At 41.9% G+C, this 16,367-nt stretch overlaps 1 protein-coding gene and 1 long non-coding RNA gene across 5 annotated transcripts in view; one reads left to right on the top strand and one right to left on the bottom strand.

The window, feature by feature from the left end:
- The window catches only part of LOC307210413, a 186,543-nt gene that overhangs the window by 83,389 nt on the left and 86,787 nt on the right, over positions 1–16,367 (bottom strand). The window lies entirely within an intron of this gene.
- The window catches only part of LOC307210254 (myosin-4), a 60,880-nt gene continuing 51,813 nt past the window's right edge, over positions 7,301–16,367 (top strand). The window contains exons 1-12 of one of the 3 annotated variants that reach the window (XM_079965855.1): positions 7,301–7,320; positions 7,544–7,591; positions 11,135–11,360; positions 11,456–11,599; positions 11,690–11,846; positions 12,642–12,669; positions 12,768–12,885; positions 12,977–13,069; positions 14,585–14,648; positions 14,756–14,854; positions 14,963–15,066; positions 15,836–15,974. In XM_079965855.1, coding sequence (XP_079821981.1) covers positions 11,157–11,360; positions 11,456–11,599; positions 11,690–11,846; positions 12,642–12,669; positions 12,768–12,885; positions 12,977–13,069; positions 14,585–14,648; positions 14,756–14,854; positions 14,963–15,066; positions 15,836–15,974 — 1,150 coding nt within the window. In that variant the 5' untranslated portion in view covers positions 7,301–7,320; positions 7,544–7,591; positions 11,135–11,156. Of the gene's footprint in view, positions 7,321–7,543; positions 7,592–7,658; positions 7,676–11,134; positions 11,361–11,455; positions 11,600–11,689; positions 11,847–12,641; positions 12,670–12,767; positions 12,886–12,976; positions 13,070–14,584; positions 14,649–14,755; positions 14,855–14,962; positions 15,067–15,835; positions 15,975–16,367 lie in introns of those variants that run through there. The other 2 variants (XM_079965857.1, XM_079965856.1) reach the window with 2 other exon arrangements.

The following is a 16,367-nucleotide window of genomic DNA, read 5'->3' as shown; positions in this document are numbered from 1 at the left end:
CACTCTATGTGTCAGGAAGTGCACTGCTGCCCCCCATGAGCCCAAGGGGATCATGATAGGGGATGTGCACCTCTCCCACTCATCCCTCAGGGTTCGTGTGTGAACCTCAGAAAACTGACCAGCTAGGTAGAGGGGCTACAGTCCATCTGAAGGCCTCCCCCCACCCAAGACTCTGCCCTGTGGTAGACCTAAAAAAATTCATTGGTGCAAGGCCAGCCAACCATGGCCCGCTCCTAGTGCATGCAAATGGTCCTCGTCTGTCCAGGGGCCAATTCACGGCTGCACTTAAGGCCATCTTCATGTGCAGGATAGACCCTTTAGAGTATGCCACCATTCCTTCCACATAGGTGCAGCCACCACAGCCTTCTGTTGTTGTTTCTCCTCCGCCTGCACAAAATCCCTGGATCGGTGGTGCTCATCTGCCTACAGGCATTACACTGGAACTGCTGGTCTCACTCTTCCCTGTTGATGGTTTTCTGTTCAGGTGCTGGCCGTGAGAAGGTTTGGATTTGTGGCCACAGTATCATGCAGTGGGCCCAAGGGCACACATCTTCAACATCTTGGAGTGCTCAGTTTGGCTTGGATGACAGCACCCGTATCACATGGTTGGGTCAGAGGGGCATGCATTGGGATGACCTAATGCAGTGGCTTACATCTTGATTCACAGTTTGTGGTCTGTCTTGGTGATACAGCTGGGGGGGAAACAACCTAGCTGGCAGGAAGGGTATCAACCTCACCTTATCAGCAGCCTCAGACCAGGTGGTCCTTCACTCAGTGCATCCCCAGATGTTCATCCTGTGGTTGGAGATGTTGGAATGGCAGCAATGGTGGGATGTTATGGAGCCTGCATGCATAAACTGGGCATGAAAAGGATGAACGGGACAATGCTGTGTGTGGTGTTGCAATTTGGGGCTGGGTGATTTGGCACCCTGGTATAATGTTTGATAAGGCAGAACTGTATAGGTCTGATGTAGTGCACCTGCCTCCCATGGGGAATGAGGCTTGGTTGCTAGACACCGGTCATGAACACATCTGCCCCAAGTAGAGGGGCACAGCATGAGTTAGGAAGCAGCCAGCAGCAGGAAAGCTTGCATTTCTCTCAGACAGCAGATACGATGTTAGCAGAGGGTGGGATGGAGAGAAGCCAACTTGCTCAAGAAGCACAGGCAGGCTCAGAAAGCAGGAGGGGGAGCGTTTCCTCACCGGAAGAGAGGGCAATTAATCCTATGAGCCCAAGGAGTAGACGTATGGGAAAGGTATTAGACAGGAAACAAAACCAGAAATATAAGGGTCATAGGTTCAGTATATTCTGCAGAAGCAGGAAGAACTCATCAGAAGGGTCAACTGAATCATAAGGTGTGGAAGCTCCGATAGAGCGTCCAAGGCTGATAGTTTGTTTTACAATAAACCTTCCACCTAATTACAACTTGTGTGCTGTGCTATCAAGATGGCAGCCTGGGCTCCTGACAACACCTACTGGAGCCTATGTGATTGGTTGCAGATGTGAGTGGTTTGGTGGTGAGAGGTGAGAGGCCAACGCGAGTGGCAGAAAAAGACATTGGGTTGGATCCTTAGCCCAGGAAAAGTGGGTGGGTAGGAGACCAGCCCCCCTCACCACTCGTCAAAGTAAAGTGCACATCATAGGGTGATCCTTAAATCCAGGATTGAGTCTACAAGCTTAATCAACCAGCAAATGTACAGGTTAATTCAAGATCCACGCCCAGTGTCTATGCCAAAGCCTACTGACATCTGTAATCAGTAAAATTGTTCCCATTTTCATCCCAAGGCACTGTGTTGTATTCATTTCTACCTATCACATCCGTGACCTTGGGCTTACTGCGCCTGGGCCCACAATATAAAATCAACAGTGTGACACTTGATCAGAATGGATCCTACGAATCCATCATAAATGTTTGCACAACAATTGTGCATTCTGCTGACTACATCCTCCATTTGGTTGCATAATTAGCATGGAGCTGATGTATAAGCATTCTGTGGCATTGTGCAAACTGCCCAAGATGGTAACACATCAACATAAAACTGGAGCACACATGTCCACATGGATACTCCCTAAAGATTTGCACTAATTGCATATGCAAGACGATAATTCATCAATTCTAACTGTAATGTTTCTGAAGAGGGTAACAGTTACGTGCCATCTGTATTGTGGTGCTGAATAAATGGGAGAAGGCATGCACGTATTTCCTTCTTTGAGCTCTAACATGTTTGCATTTGTAAAGACTTGAAGAAAGTTGAGAAGAGCGGTAGGAATCAACATAATCTTCATTGCTAACTGAACTGTGATGTGTCTCCCTTTAATAAGCTTTTAGGATGTGATAAATGTTCATCAGCTGAGCTTCATAACATGAATATTTGATCTATTTACTCCAGCGATTGCCAAGAATGTGCGGAAATAAATAGAAGAAAAGCAATCTCTCCTATTAGTTGTTTGCAGGGTCACATGAAGTACTTGATTTTAGAAATGACAACCAGGATAGTTCTCTTAATCATAACTGATCTCCTGAATCCCCTATTATCAAGTTGATAATCTGTTTATGGGCGCATCTTCTTAGTTCTTAAACTCTGTGCTTCAAGGCCTTCTAGATGGCCCCTAGTTAAGAAAGAATTCTATGCCTTGTGCCATTTTCAACAAACCCCACTAGAGTCTCAATAGCGGCCTAGAGGCCCATTACCTCCTTACAGAGCGAAGCCACCCTTCCAAAAATTCCTTCAAACATGTGTTGAGGTAGAAAACAATGAATTCATGGAGCCTCCCACAGTTCAGGGCCCCCACTCTCATCTGTTCACTGAGTTTCTGTGGCAGAAGTCTCTTTGCCTATAGCTAGTGTAGTTTTAGCCTGGGGGATTGGTATTGTGCAGGGTCATTGAAAATAAAGGGCTGGGTTCATGGACCAATTAATCATCTCATCAGCAGTGGCAGCACCATACTGTCCCCTGCAGTATGGTGATCCATACTGAAACCAGAGCTGTCAGAACTATTGAGGGAACCCACATATCAATCTAGCAGTGGCTGATTTACATCCAGGTGCCTCGTGTTTGCAGTTCCATTCCTGGTTAGTAAGTTGTTACCTGTCCCATAAATGGCCAATATAGATTTATGCTGCTGATAGCGCCCTTTTTTTTTAGCCTTTTATGAACAGTAAGGATGGGGAGTACAAAGTTCTTCTTTTGGCTGACTTTCTTCAAAGTTAATTGATGGACTAGCAGGCACTGGCTGATCTCCCAGATGCTGAGTTACTCCAGCAACTCCAATGCGGTAAATAAAAAATTGGAAGATAAGATGGTGAATCATTACAGATAATATGAAAAGAAGAGTATGCTTCTCTCAACTTTCAGCATTCACATGGTTCACTAGATAGATGTGTTCTGGGCAAAAGATGACCAATAAGCCATGTGATTTTAATTCTGAGATGCTCTTTCAAGGGATTAGTGACTAGTTCAAGAAGCCACTCAAAGCCTTAAGTCAGTCCGTGGCACCTTTTTCTCACCCGTTCGTAGGGACGGGTTAAGCTTTTTTACCTCCATTTCAACACATTCCTGGAGACTAGCTGCCTTTGATCTTTTAGATTTTGTAAGTTTAATTGTTTGGGAACCTTGGCCTGTAGCTATCCACTACTTATTCAGAAATAGCCTCTAAGTCATGTCCTGCAGGTTTTTATATTATGGGTTGCTACAGTTCTCTCAGCTATGCTTAGGGCCACCCAGCACTCCTGGAAATGACAACAATCTCAAGCTACTTGCTGGGCTGATGGGTGGAGTTGTGCCAAAGTATCGAAGGATGCCAGACCATGCAGTCAATCTACTAGAAAATCTCATGGGGATTTCATTGGAACATAACAGCTGTATATCTGTACAATCTTTATATACAGGGGTCATTTTACATTCCCTACTCTGGAAGGAGTTAACCTCATTTTGGATTCATATATTGCCTTCAGCTCTTTAACATACAATGCTTTGGAGTAGGATTCATAGGTTCTTATATATTCATTGGTTTAAACATAAAGATGATGCCCTAGTGTTTGTTCTTCTTTAGAAATTGGAGCCATTGAATTATTTTCAAATGCTACATCATCAAGCCCAGTTAATTTGCAACTTTTGTAAGTTTATCCACTTGTAATTTGAAGTGGTCTAAAAAGGAATCATGCCCACACCTTATTTTGAATTGGCACTGTTTTATTATTGGGTAATTGGCTCTTCCAATCTATTCCCTTGCCAGAGTAAAGAACACTTTAGTATTTATATAACCAGTAACCCATCAACTTGTTCAGGTTTTTGAGTTTTTTAAATGATCCTTGTTGAAGGATTATATTACCCTTTAATGCCAGCACATTGAAGTTAGATTCCTTTTTTTATTCTGAAAAGCTTATTCAGTTGGTCCTTTTGACATGGGTACAATGTGATGAAGCCACAATGGGTTTATTTCTTAGAACTACAGTAACTTGTCCAGTGGTACATTAAGTTTCATATGCAGTTTTTTTAAAAAAAGGTAAAGGAACCCTGGACAGTTAAGTCCAGTCAAAGGCAACTATGGGATTGCGGTGCTCATCTCGCTTTCAAGCCGAGGGAGGCAGCATTTGTGCACAGACAGCTTTCCAGGTCATGTGGCCAGCATGACTAAACCGCTACTGGCACACGGAGGACCATGCCAAGTGCCAGAACACACGAAAACACCATTTACCTTCCACCACAGCGGTACCTATTTATCTACTTGCACTGGTGTGCTTTTGAACTGCTAGGTTGGCAGGAGCAGGGACAGAGCAACGGGAGCTCACCCCGTAGCGGGGATTCGAACTGCCAACCTTCTGACTGGCAAGTCCAAGAGGATCAGTGGTTTAGACCACAGCGCACAAGTAATATGTTTATTTATATATTATCAATTCAAGTATTCTCTCCACAGAGATTCTTGTGTTGTGGGTGGAATAAATGTATTTTCTGTCTCATTTATAAAGGAAAAGAATGGAAGCCAAGTTTCACCAAAAGTGTCTATTCTTGAAGTGCCTTTAAATACCCTTCTGTGGTGAGTAAGGAATTCTGATAGGACCACATTCCAAAGATTTCAAGATTTCAATTGAGATTTCTATAGGTTGCTTCCAGAATCGGGCTATTGTTATTTGGGCTGCTGATAATAATATTAAATTTAAATTTAAATTTGAGATTATGCAAGAGCAGAACTGGGTGGAAGGGATTCCCAAAATGAGTATACCATCGTGCAACTCCACCATGCATGAAAATATGAGCATATCTCCCTACAGCCTTTCGAGCTTAGGGAATAGATGCTAGTGTTTATTTGGGCTAGACGTGATGGAGCCCAGTGCCAGCAAAATAAAATTTTAAGAGAAGCCTCCTGCAAACGAGCAGAGAAGGTTCGTAGGGACGGGTTATGCCAAATTGATTGCCATTTATTATCTGCAATTATGTTCCCTACGTTCCCCCCCCCCCCATATTGTCCGGAGGCCTCCTGTATCGCCTGCGTATTGTTCTAGAAGAATGCTATAAATTAAAGACGCAGCTCCTTTTATTTCATATATTGATTTGTTACAGAGAGACTCAAATGACATAAGAGAATGAAGGCCCTCCCTCTTGCATCCCAAGTATCTTGCAAATGTGCACAATTGAATAGATTGGAACCAGGTTAATTGGGCATCATCCAGTTTCTCCATGAGCTTATGCTTAGAAATTGCTTTATCTCTAGGCAGAAGGTCTCTTATCCGATAGACGCCTTTCTCCTCAAGTTTTTAAAACTGTCCATATTCATCCTCCTGTTGGAATAATGGATGGTCCAACAGTGAAGTCAATGATGAGGGTTTGGGGGCCAGAACTGAGTCCCATCAGCACTGCTTTAAAAATGGGTTTTGAATTTTTCTCCACTCAGTTTGGGATAGTTTTAGGAAAGAAAATGCCCTTACTGACAGTGAAGAGGGAGAGGCCTCAATCTGTACCCATGGAATGTCATATTTCCCCCTAATCAAGGGGATCAGAGATTTAATCTGAAATGCTGCATAAAAGAGTCCTAGGTTGGGCAATCTGAGACCTCCCTTAGATCTATGCCTAAATAACGTTTTATAATTTATTCTAGATTTTCCCCCAGATGAAACAAAGAGAATTAGCTTTTGTTGCCATTTTTTAAGCAGAGATGAGAAAATATGGATGGGCAAAACCTGAAAAAAAAAAATGAAAACTTCGGAAGAATAGACATTTTAACCACGGCTATCCTGCCAAGCCAACTGAGATTTAAATGTTTCCATTGTACCAATTCTTGGGAAATATCTCTGAGCAGGTTTTTATAGTTTCAACGACTATGCTGTTTTAGATCTGATGTTAAATTGATACAAAGATAACTAAAGCCACAATGACCAATGCTAAATTCTGCTTGTGATATTAGTTGCTCAGAAGTCATTGTGGGTAGGTTAATTGGAAGAATGGCTGAAACCGGTACTTTATTTTGTACACAACTGTGTGATGCTTGATCACATGCACACAAATTCACAGGTCTGCTTCTTATAATGTTTGGTGAAACTTAGCATGTAACACCCCCAACCAATGGCCTCATTACATGTTAACATGTTACTAGAGTTCACCAGACATACATACTTTGGATGTACGTTAATAGCTTTGTGCTAAGCTTCATATATGCAAAAACATGCAGCCTCTGGTGTATTAAATGCTCATCCAAAGCCACCTTAAGCAACTCTATGCCCAAGCGACCACATCAATCAATCTTAAGATGGCAACTCTTTCTTATGCCAAGAACAGCAATTCCAAAAATACTTATAATAACAATATAATTTTAATTAGTTTGGAGGATTAGAATTAAATTTGCAAATACTTGTTTATAAGCACTTTACAATAGGAAACATTATCAATCCCATTTTCTTCTCTTCCCACCCACCTATCCAAAACAGAACAGAACAGTGAGATATGAAAGCAATGCTCAGGAGGTCATTCAGCAATGACAACACCAGCAATAGCAATAGCACTCAAGAGGCCCTTGTGCCATACCCTGGCTTTCTTGAATAGCCCAGATTCTCTCCTTTAAGACCCTTGTGAAATTATTTATAGGGCATTTACTCACATAGTCTGTAGGACATCAAATATTTCTAATTATATCCAGTCATGTCAAATGACAATTATGCCTTAGCCAACTTTGCCAAACAATGCTTTACAGGGAAAGGTTAGCCAAAATGCCTTGAGTGAAGAATGGCTTGGGGGTGGGAGGACAGGGGCTGGTACTTGTGCTCATCCGAGAGTATAAAAGTGTCTAGGGCCAATTTGTGTTGTCCTTCCACAGATAGTTAATAGGTAAGTGTTGGGGGGTGATTGTGGGGCTCTGGAGGGGGGGGGTAGCGCCCCTGAATTCCACTCACGCCAGGCCATTCCTTATGCCTTTGCCATTAGCTCAGGAGAATTGACTATGTCAAACGGGATTTCAGATATGCTCCTTTGCTTCCAGTCAGTAATTCATTGTTGGAAGACTCTTTGAAAAGTCACCAGTAAGAAGAGATTTGCACTTTTTGTTTTGCAGTACTGGCCGGTGCTGAGCCTGAGCACTATTCATTTCGTATACCAGGAGGTAAGACTGTGATTATACCCATTCTTGGGGAAGGGGGAAGAGGTTCAAAGAAAGTCTCCTTTTGGATCTGAGCTGAAAATACAGGTGCTGTGCCCCTTGCTAATTATGTACCGCATGAAATATTTCATGGGTATTGTGTTCAGATTTTATTGCACAGTGTCCATGTTAACTGATCATGCAGTTCTGGCATATGAGGCATTACTAGGAAGTGCTCCTCCCCTCTAAGCACATGCTAGAAGTTCCAGCTTTTAATTGCCCTCTGTGACATTATCTGATACTTCCAGAGAAAATCTAATTGCAAATTGGGCAACCATCAAAGTGGGCAACAAGTTGGCATCCAGGGCAAAGTGAATTCTCTAATGAATACCACTCTTTGGGAATGTGTACTGGAGTAGACTAGCAGCAATAACACTGTGTTTGACTGTTCCTTTATTTCAGGTTTAGTTTTGAGAAATGATAGTGAAAATCATGTCTTGCCTTCTCATTTATTTACATTATTAGTTAATATTATAACATTGGCATCTCTTAACAAATTGAACTAAAATTTTCTAACTGGGACTGCTTGAGAACTGCTTTATGATGTATATATTTAATTCCCCGAGAGCAGAATCCAAGCGGAAAGGAAGGTAATGTCTAGGGCTGAGCATGAACTTCCATCAGAATACAAAGGTTAGGATTTCTGATGCACAACCAAGAGTATACTCATCAATCAACAAGATAAGGGAGGAAAATGGAAGTTAACAGGGAGGGTGGCAGCTTAGTGTTTTGTATGAAAAGGTCCATGGTTCAATCCATGGCATCTTCAGGTGGGGCTGGGAGAGATGCCTGTTTCAAATCCTGGAAAGCTGCTGTGTGTTGGTAAATGTAATACTGAACTCGATGCACCAATGGTTGGGCTCCGTATGAGACAGCTTCCTGGGTTACTGTGATGACTGGAGGCTAATTACATGGAAGCAAGCAAGCTGGAGCTAGGAGCCAAAGAAACATATGAAGCTAGAGGCAGGAGGATAGAACAGCTTAAAACTAGAGCAAGAAATTCAGAGGGGAAACAAATTCAATATGTTCCTAAAATCCAGTTTGTCTTGCAAACTTTCAAATTCATTTTCTAGCTGCTTGAAAGTATTGGTGCAATCATGAAAAGAAATAAAACAGAGCCATTCACGATTGAGTTGAGGTGCTGTGCCAGTGTCAGATTGGACACTAGCACCACTCAGCAGGTGCAGTGACCCCTTCTGCTCACCGAATGTGTGGGCAGGTGGCAGTCAGCGGGAAGCCCTGAAATGGTGCTTTCTGTGGGCTGGCAAATGGGAGGGCCTAAGCTGGCATGGGATCCATGGGATCCCATACCAGACCCACTGCTGGCAAGTGCCCGTCCTCTGTCCCCCAGAGGGCCCAATACCTACACGAGCTCCACAAATGAGAAGTCATAAAAGGATGTTGACAAGATGTTGCGCCTCCCCCTGCCACTGAAGGGTAAAGTCAGGGAATATGGGCTACCATTTTGATGCCAACAGTGCTGTGTAGAAACAACAACAACAACAACAACAACAACAACAACAACAACAACGTATGTTCATAAATGAGAAACAGTGATGCCACAATAAACATCCACTTGGAATCACTCTTAATTATCACATTTTGGCTCTAATTCTGTTGGCATTCAACCACCTGAGTTCCATATTAGAGGGAACAAGTGGGACTTGCACCAAAATATTACTGTAATTTCTCTTTTAGAATGAGCACTCCACCTTAGGCTTCTAGCCAGCCATTTACTCCCAGCAGGGCATTTCACTCTTCCTCCTCCCCAACCAGTTTTCTGTTCCCCTTAACAACTGGCACTTAACATTCTCACTGGCTTGCTTTGGAACCTTTTTGCCTCCTTAGGTTTTTTAAACAATTCCCTGCCCCACTTCTGCAAATGTTGATGTTCAACCAAGCATGCTCCTACCACCTTGTTTCCAGTGGCCATCTTTGTCACTAGTCCTGTTGGCACTCACCACCTGAGTTTGCTACCGGACTGCTGTGATGATGAAGTTCTGTGGAGTACCATGACACAAAACTTTCTGCAAATTGTGCCAAGGTGCCCTGATCACTTCAATACAGATCCTTCACAGATGTTGGCTGCCCCATTAATTTTGATAGATCGACCAATCTATGAATTTGTTCATTTCTTTGCTTGAATGAGTGGGAAAACTTAATGTTTGTTCTGGTTTTACAACTTCTTAGCTTTGATGGATTGGCACGATCAATTTGGGGAATTTAAATAATGTGACTGTGGTCACCTAGTAGAGCACTCAGATATAGCAGGGCCAGGGTGGGAGAGTGCTAGAGTCCTCTCTAGTCAAGTTGCATGGGATCAGTTCCAATCTGATACCTTCAAGGATGTGGACAGGCTGCTTGGATGAGTGAAACCAACCACCTGTCTCCTTGATCCTTGCCCATCCTAGCTCATAAAAGTGAGCTGGGAATGGCTGGGCGCTGGGCTCCGTGGAGTGGTGAATACCTCCCTCTGTGAGGGAGTCTTTCCAGACTGGCTTAAAGAAGCGGTTATTAAAATTGAAGTTGAATCCCGGCAGGACAAAAGTACTGTTTTGGGGGGACAGAGGGTGGGCAGGTGTGGGAGACTCCTTGGTCCTGAATGGGGTAACTGTGCCCCTGAAGGACCAAGTGCACAGCCTGGGAGTCATTTTGGATTCACGGCTGTCCATCGAGGTGCAGGTCAATTCTGTGTCCAGGGCAGCTGCCTACCAGCTCCACTTGGTACAATGGCTGACACCCTACCTGCCCACAGACTGTCTCGCCACAGTGATGCATGCTCTGTTTTCTCCCACTTGGACTATTGAAATGTACTCTATGTGGGGCTACCTTTGAAGTTGACTTGGAAACTACAACTAATCCAGAATGTGGCAGCTAGACTGGTGACCGGGGGTGGCTGCCAGGACCATATAACACCAATCCTAAAGGACCTTCATTGGCTCCCATTGTGTTTCCGAGCAAAATTCAAAGTGTTGGTGTTGACCTTTAAAGCCCTAAATGGCCTTGGCCCAATATACCTGAAGGAGCATCTCCACCCTCATCACTCAGCTCAGACACTGAGGTCCTCCTCTGAGGGTCTTCTGCTGGTTCCCTCACTGCAAGAAGCCAAGTTACAGGGAACAAGCCGGAGGGCCTTCTCGGTAGTGGTGCCCTCCCTGTGGAACACCCTCCTTTCAGATGTCAAGGATATAAAGAACCATACAACTTTTAGAAGACATCTGAAGGCAGCCCTGTTTTGGGAAGTTTTTTGTTTGATTTTTTAATATATGCTGTAAGACACCCAGAGTGGCTGGGGAAACTACTACTACTACTACTACTACTACTACTAATAATAATAATAACAACAACAAACCATAATTTCAAATATATTGAAATACTTAGAACCCATGTGCCTCCTCAACAATTTCCTCTACTTCTAAGACATACCAATATTAGAAATGCAAAAGAATATATACAGTGGCATTACACAGCTGCAATTCTCATGTGGGCTGTCATTCTCTGTAACAGTGCTCCCTGCTAAGCTGCAGCCATGTCTTCGGACTCAGAAATGGCAGCCTTTGGGGCAGCTGCCCCTTTTCTCCGAAAGTCAGAAAAGGAGAGAATTGAGGCTCAAAACAAGCCATTTGATGCCAAAACATCAGTTTTTGTGGTGGATCCTAAGATCTCCTTTGCAAAAGGTGTTGTCCAGAGCAAGGAGGCAGGGAAAGTCACAGTCAAGAAAGAAGGTGGAGACGTGAGTAGAGAAACACCAACTGACATTGAAAAATTAGGAATATATTTGTCCTATTCTTTATGCTCTTTGTTGAATGGTCTCTTGTTTCCTTGCAGACTGTGACAGTTAAGGATGACCAAGTCTTTCCTATGAATCCTCCCAAATTTGATAAAATTGAGGACATGGCCATGATGACCCACCTCCATGAACCTGCTGTGCTGTATAACCTCAAAGAGCGTTATGCAGCCTGGATGATCTATGTGAGAACAGTTTAACATTTACCATTGACTTCACAATACAGATTATTATTCCACAGAGAATCAGATTTACTATCCATCTTTTCTTTACAGACCTATTCAGGTCTCTTCTGTGTCACTGTCAATCCCTACAAGTGGCTGCCAGTATATAATCCTGAGGTGGTAAATGCCTACAGAGGCAAAAAGCGTCAAGAGGCCCCTCCTCACATCTTCTCCATCTCTGACAATGCCTATCAGTTCATGTTAACTGGTAAGTAGGTCAACCTACCTCAAAGTGATTACAGAGTGACAGTTCCCCAGACTGAGTCAACAGCTTTTCCAGAAAGTCTCATGCACGATGGGGTTGCAGCTAAGAATTATTTCTATAGTCATCAAAGCTCAAAAGAAGGAAATCTCAACTCAACTGTCCTCTAAAAGACCAAAACCTAATTGCACCGTGCCAACATTTCAAGGCATTCTCTTTATTGCTTTGTTAACTTTTCATGAGCTTTATGTAGTTTTAGAACTATTTAATAGTTCAGTATTTTCTATAGCAGGCTTGCAGTTGGAAGTAAAATGCACAAGAGACATCAGGATTATAGTGAAGAGCAGTATGATGTGAATTTATGGCATGCATACTGAAATAAGTGTTGGTTATGAATAATAACTGATAACAAGTCAGGTTGTTTTCATTTTTAATGGATGTATGGGACTTCAAAATGAAAAGAAGCATTAGAAAGGGACCATCCAGATTCTGAACAATCGTAGCCTAAAATAATCAGGCTATCCTAGTGTATTTTAAATGAACATTCCTTATTTCAATAATTGGGCTCATCCACATTTCCACTTGTCCTGTGTGTCTGAGCAGTTTTCCCCTTGCCCCATTCCTTTCCCAGGGAAAACCTACTCTTTAGTGCTAAATCAGAGCAAATGTTAATCCGGACAAAACCTGAACTGCTGTTTGCTTCAATTGAGGGCTAAAGCGTGGTTTACCCTGGAGGGAAGCAGCGGGACAAGAGGAGATGTGGATAAGCTAAGTTACACTGTTGTTTCTTGATTTTCCTAGATCGTGAGAACCAGTCCATTCTAATCACGTAAGTATGCTTATGATGAGTACGATTCTAGTCAAAGCAAGCTTTGTGTGCAAAGCACTGTTTGACAAAGTGGTCTTTCCTTCTGTTTTTGTTGACAGTGGAGAATCTGGTGCTGGAAAGACTGTGAACACAAAACGTGTCATCCAATATTTTGCAACAATTGCTGCAGCTACTGATAAGAAGAAGGAAGAACCACAGCAAGCAAGCAAGCTAAAGGTGAGTTGTGTATCTAAGAGGAAGCTAACCTTTCATTTTTGTTAACTGCTGTAGTTACAAAATACATAACTTTGCAATAACACTTTTTCAGGGAACACTAGAAGATCAAATTATCAGTGCCAACCCTTTGCTGGAGGCTTTTGGGAATGCCAAGACTGTAAGGAATGACAACTCTTCCCGTTTTGTAAGTCTGGCGTTCAGAAGTATGTTTAAGAGTGTACCAGTGAGACAATTTCATTAATTAGTTTTGTGACATTTTTCCTAGCATTGGTTGAAAATAATCAGGGCCAATGTAGTGCAAGAAATAAAGTGTTGGATTTGGGCATGAGTTACTCAGCCACGAAGATCACATGAATTGCTTTAGCACTATATTTCTTCATGCTAATTCTGTCTTACACAATTACTGTGATAACAATAAATGGATTAAGAATAGTAAAGCCCTATCTAATGATAGCTAAAGATATGATAACAGAATGTATTAGAAGAGGAGAAGTATAAAAGATTACACTTTTCTTTCCTGAAGACCCACCTACATATTTAATGCCCTTTTTGTGTGGACATATAGTGTTTTGCTTTATACACAAGCTATGTTTCCATCTCAAATTCATGAAGGACACAAAGCTCTCAGATCTGCAAACTTCTACTGCTGCTGCCATCTGCAAATTATTCAATTTATTTCAAATTATTCAATACCACCACTGCACAAGGAACAGGAAAAAAACAACATGGAAATCACACAATCCCCTTACAGATTTGTATGAAATGGATTGACAAGTTTCGGAAAGCCTGCATTTGATTCCTGAGTAATATTGATGGGGCATGGGAGAGTCAGCTTTGTGAAAGTGCAAGAATGTTAAACTTTGGGTGCTCCAGGAAAGGCTTTGCTAAATAAATGTGGCTAAGATTCAAAAGGAAGCTCAAGTCAGTTCAATGGCTTGCAATAGTGCAGAGGACACCAATTTAATAAATGCACATTCTGTATAACGGTATAACATAACCAAGCTAGTCTTTGTCATTATTCATTAAACTTTGTACTTCTTAGCCAAAAAAAATGGAATGAAAATAATACAGAACTCTAAGTGTTAGTATATAGCCAGCATTTAAAAACACACTGTCCTTTTTGTCACATATAATGCTACTGAAGCGAGCCACATTCCGTTTCTCTTATTATAAACAATACCATCAATAAATTGTGAAGCTTCTCTATCACATTCAGGTCACAGACATTTTGTTTCTGAGAGACAATTGGGTTAATAAAGTATTTCCCCTACACTTCTTAAATTCTATAGAATTTGATATTATTAGTGATATCCAACTAAGCCATACTCAGAATAGGAAATAGATTTGTTTGAGTGGGTTTTACTCTGTGTATGACATATCATTGGGTAAGTCCCCATATGTCTGCAAGAAAATAACAACAACAACAACAACAACAACAACAACAACAACAACAATAATAAAACTATTAAAAACACAATGAAAAGGAAGAACCAAAAGACCTCTGGTTTACAAGACATTGTACATATAAGACATTTATGGTTCTTCCTTTTCAATATGCTTTCTTAGTGGTGGCTGGTGTACACCATTTTTGTCCCATCAGAAATGTATAAAATCAATAAAATGGCACTGTGCAGATAACAAAACACATGCAAAACATGGTTTAAATGTGTTGTAATTAAAATGCCATTTCCCCCCATAGGGTAAATTCATCAGAATTCACTTTGGTGCTACAGGAAAACTGGCTTCTGCAGACATTGAGACATGTAAGGAACTTTGCTAGACGATCACGCAGTCTCCTTCTTTCCTTTGTCTTTTCCTTCTTTCCCTCCCTCCCTCCATTTTGCTTAATTACGCTTAATTGTGTTGCCAGATCTCCTGGAGAAGTCCAGAGTTACTTTCCAGCTGAAAGCTGAAAGAAGCTACCACATCTTTTATCAGATCACATCCAACAAGAAGCCAGAACTGATTGGTAAGAAGCACTTGTTTTGGTGTAGGCTGCTGCTGCTAAAATCTTGTGTTGATGCTTGATTATTCAATGGATGAAAATAAATATGTATCTTTGCTTCTCCTTATTCAGAGATGCTTCTGATTACTACCAACCCATATGACTTTCACTTTGTGAGTCAGGGTGAGATCAGTGTTGCCAGTATCAATGATCAAGAAGAGTTGATGGCAACTGATGTAAGTAACTTGTAGAATGGAATATATGAAATTTGATCAGATCAGTTTTGGGTTGAATTTATTCAGCAGAAATTAGATTTCTTGGAGTGATGAACCCTTGCTACAATTTATTTGGGGGAGGGAAGCATTCTAGAAATGCTGGGGGTCAGGAGTCTTGCTAGAAATGGGAATGACAGCAGCCTCCCCTCTCCCAATCTCTCCATTAAACATAGTCTTGTTGCCATGAGTAGTATCTGTGGCTTGCCTTTTTTTGATCAGAATGCACCCTTGGAGCATTGTCATGATGTGTGTGTGTGTGTGTGTGTGTGTGTGTGTAGGAGGCCAGCAGAGGCTACAGTAGAGGCTACAGTAGTGGCATCCTTCCCACATACCCTTGAATTTGCCACATGTGGCAACAGCTTTCCTTGAAGTTTCCTCCCAAAATGTGCCTTGGAAAAAACGGTACATCACACTTTAGTGTTGTTTGAAGAGCATTCCCTCTCTCTCCCCCTCTCTCTCTGTGTGAAATAATAGGCCCCTCATGGCCAGTGAGGCAGACCCCAAATGCCTCACCAACAGAACGGGGCAATTAGAGGCCTGTGTTTCATCTCACATTGCCCCACTTGGAACAACATGTCATGGGCAATGTGAGACGAAACACAGGCCTCTAATTGCCAAAAAGGGTCACTCAGATTCTTTACAGGTACCTCCTTGTGGAGCAGCAAATTTGAAAGGCCAGTTGCAGTCAATATTATATCAGACAGAATTTTGACTTTGATTTGGTTGATAGGAAGCCATTGACATCCTGGGTTTCACTGCTGAGGAAAAGACAGCCATTTACAAGCTAACTGGAGCTGTAATGCACTATGGGAACATGAAGTTCAAGCAGAAGCAACGTGAGGAGCAGGCTGAGCCAGATGGCACTGAAGGTATTTGGAACACATGTGGCAGGATACTGAGATTTTAAGGGGCTTGCTCTATAGAAATTTTTATTAAAAATCCAAAACAAATTATATTATTATTGTTTATTAAATTTATATATTGCCTTTCATTCGAATTCACAGGGCGGTTTATAATAATAATAATAATAATAATAATAATAATAATAATAATAAATCTTAGACACATTTAAAAGGCCATAGGTAGTTTAATCAGCCAAAGGCCAAATGATTAACAGCAAGCAATTGAGGAGAAAGCTCATTGTTATATAGCCATCCCATAAACAAATAAGAACAAATGCTCAACGAAGACCAGGCACAATCTAACCACCACATAAACTTTGTGCAAGCAAATCAGGATGAATGCTGAATACGAAGGTTGTC

This window comes from Podarcis cretensis (genome assembly GCF_951804945.1).
Source record: "Podarcis cretensis genome assembly, chromosome: 2".
Lineage (NCBI taxonomy): Eukaryota > Metazoa > Chordata > Lepidosauria > Squamata > Lacertidae > Podarcis > Podarcis cretensis.
The sequence above is the reverse complement of the archived record's forward strand: the minus strand, read 5'-3'. Positions and strand labels throughout refer to the sequence as shown.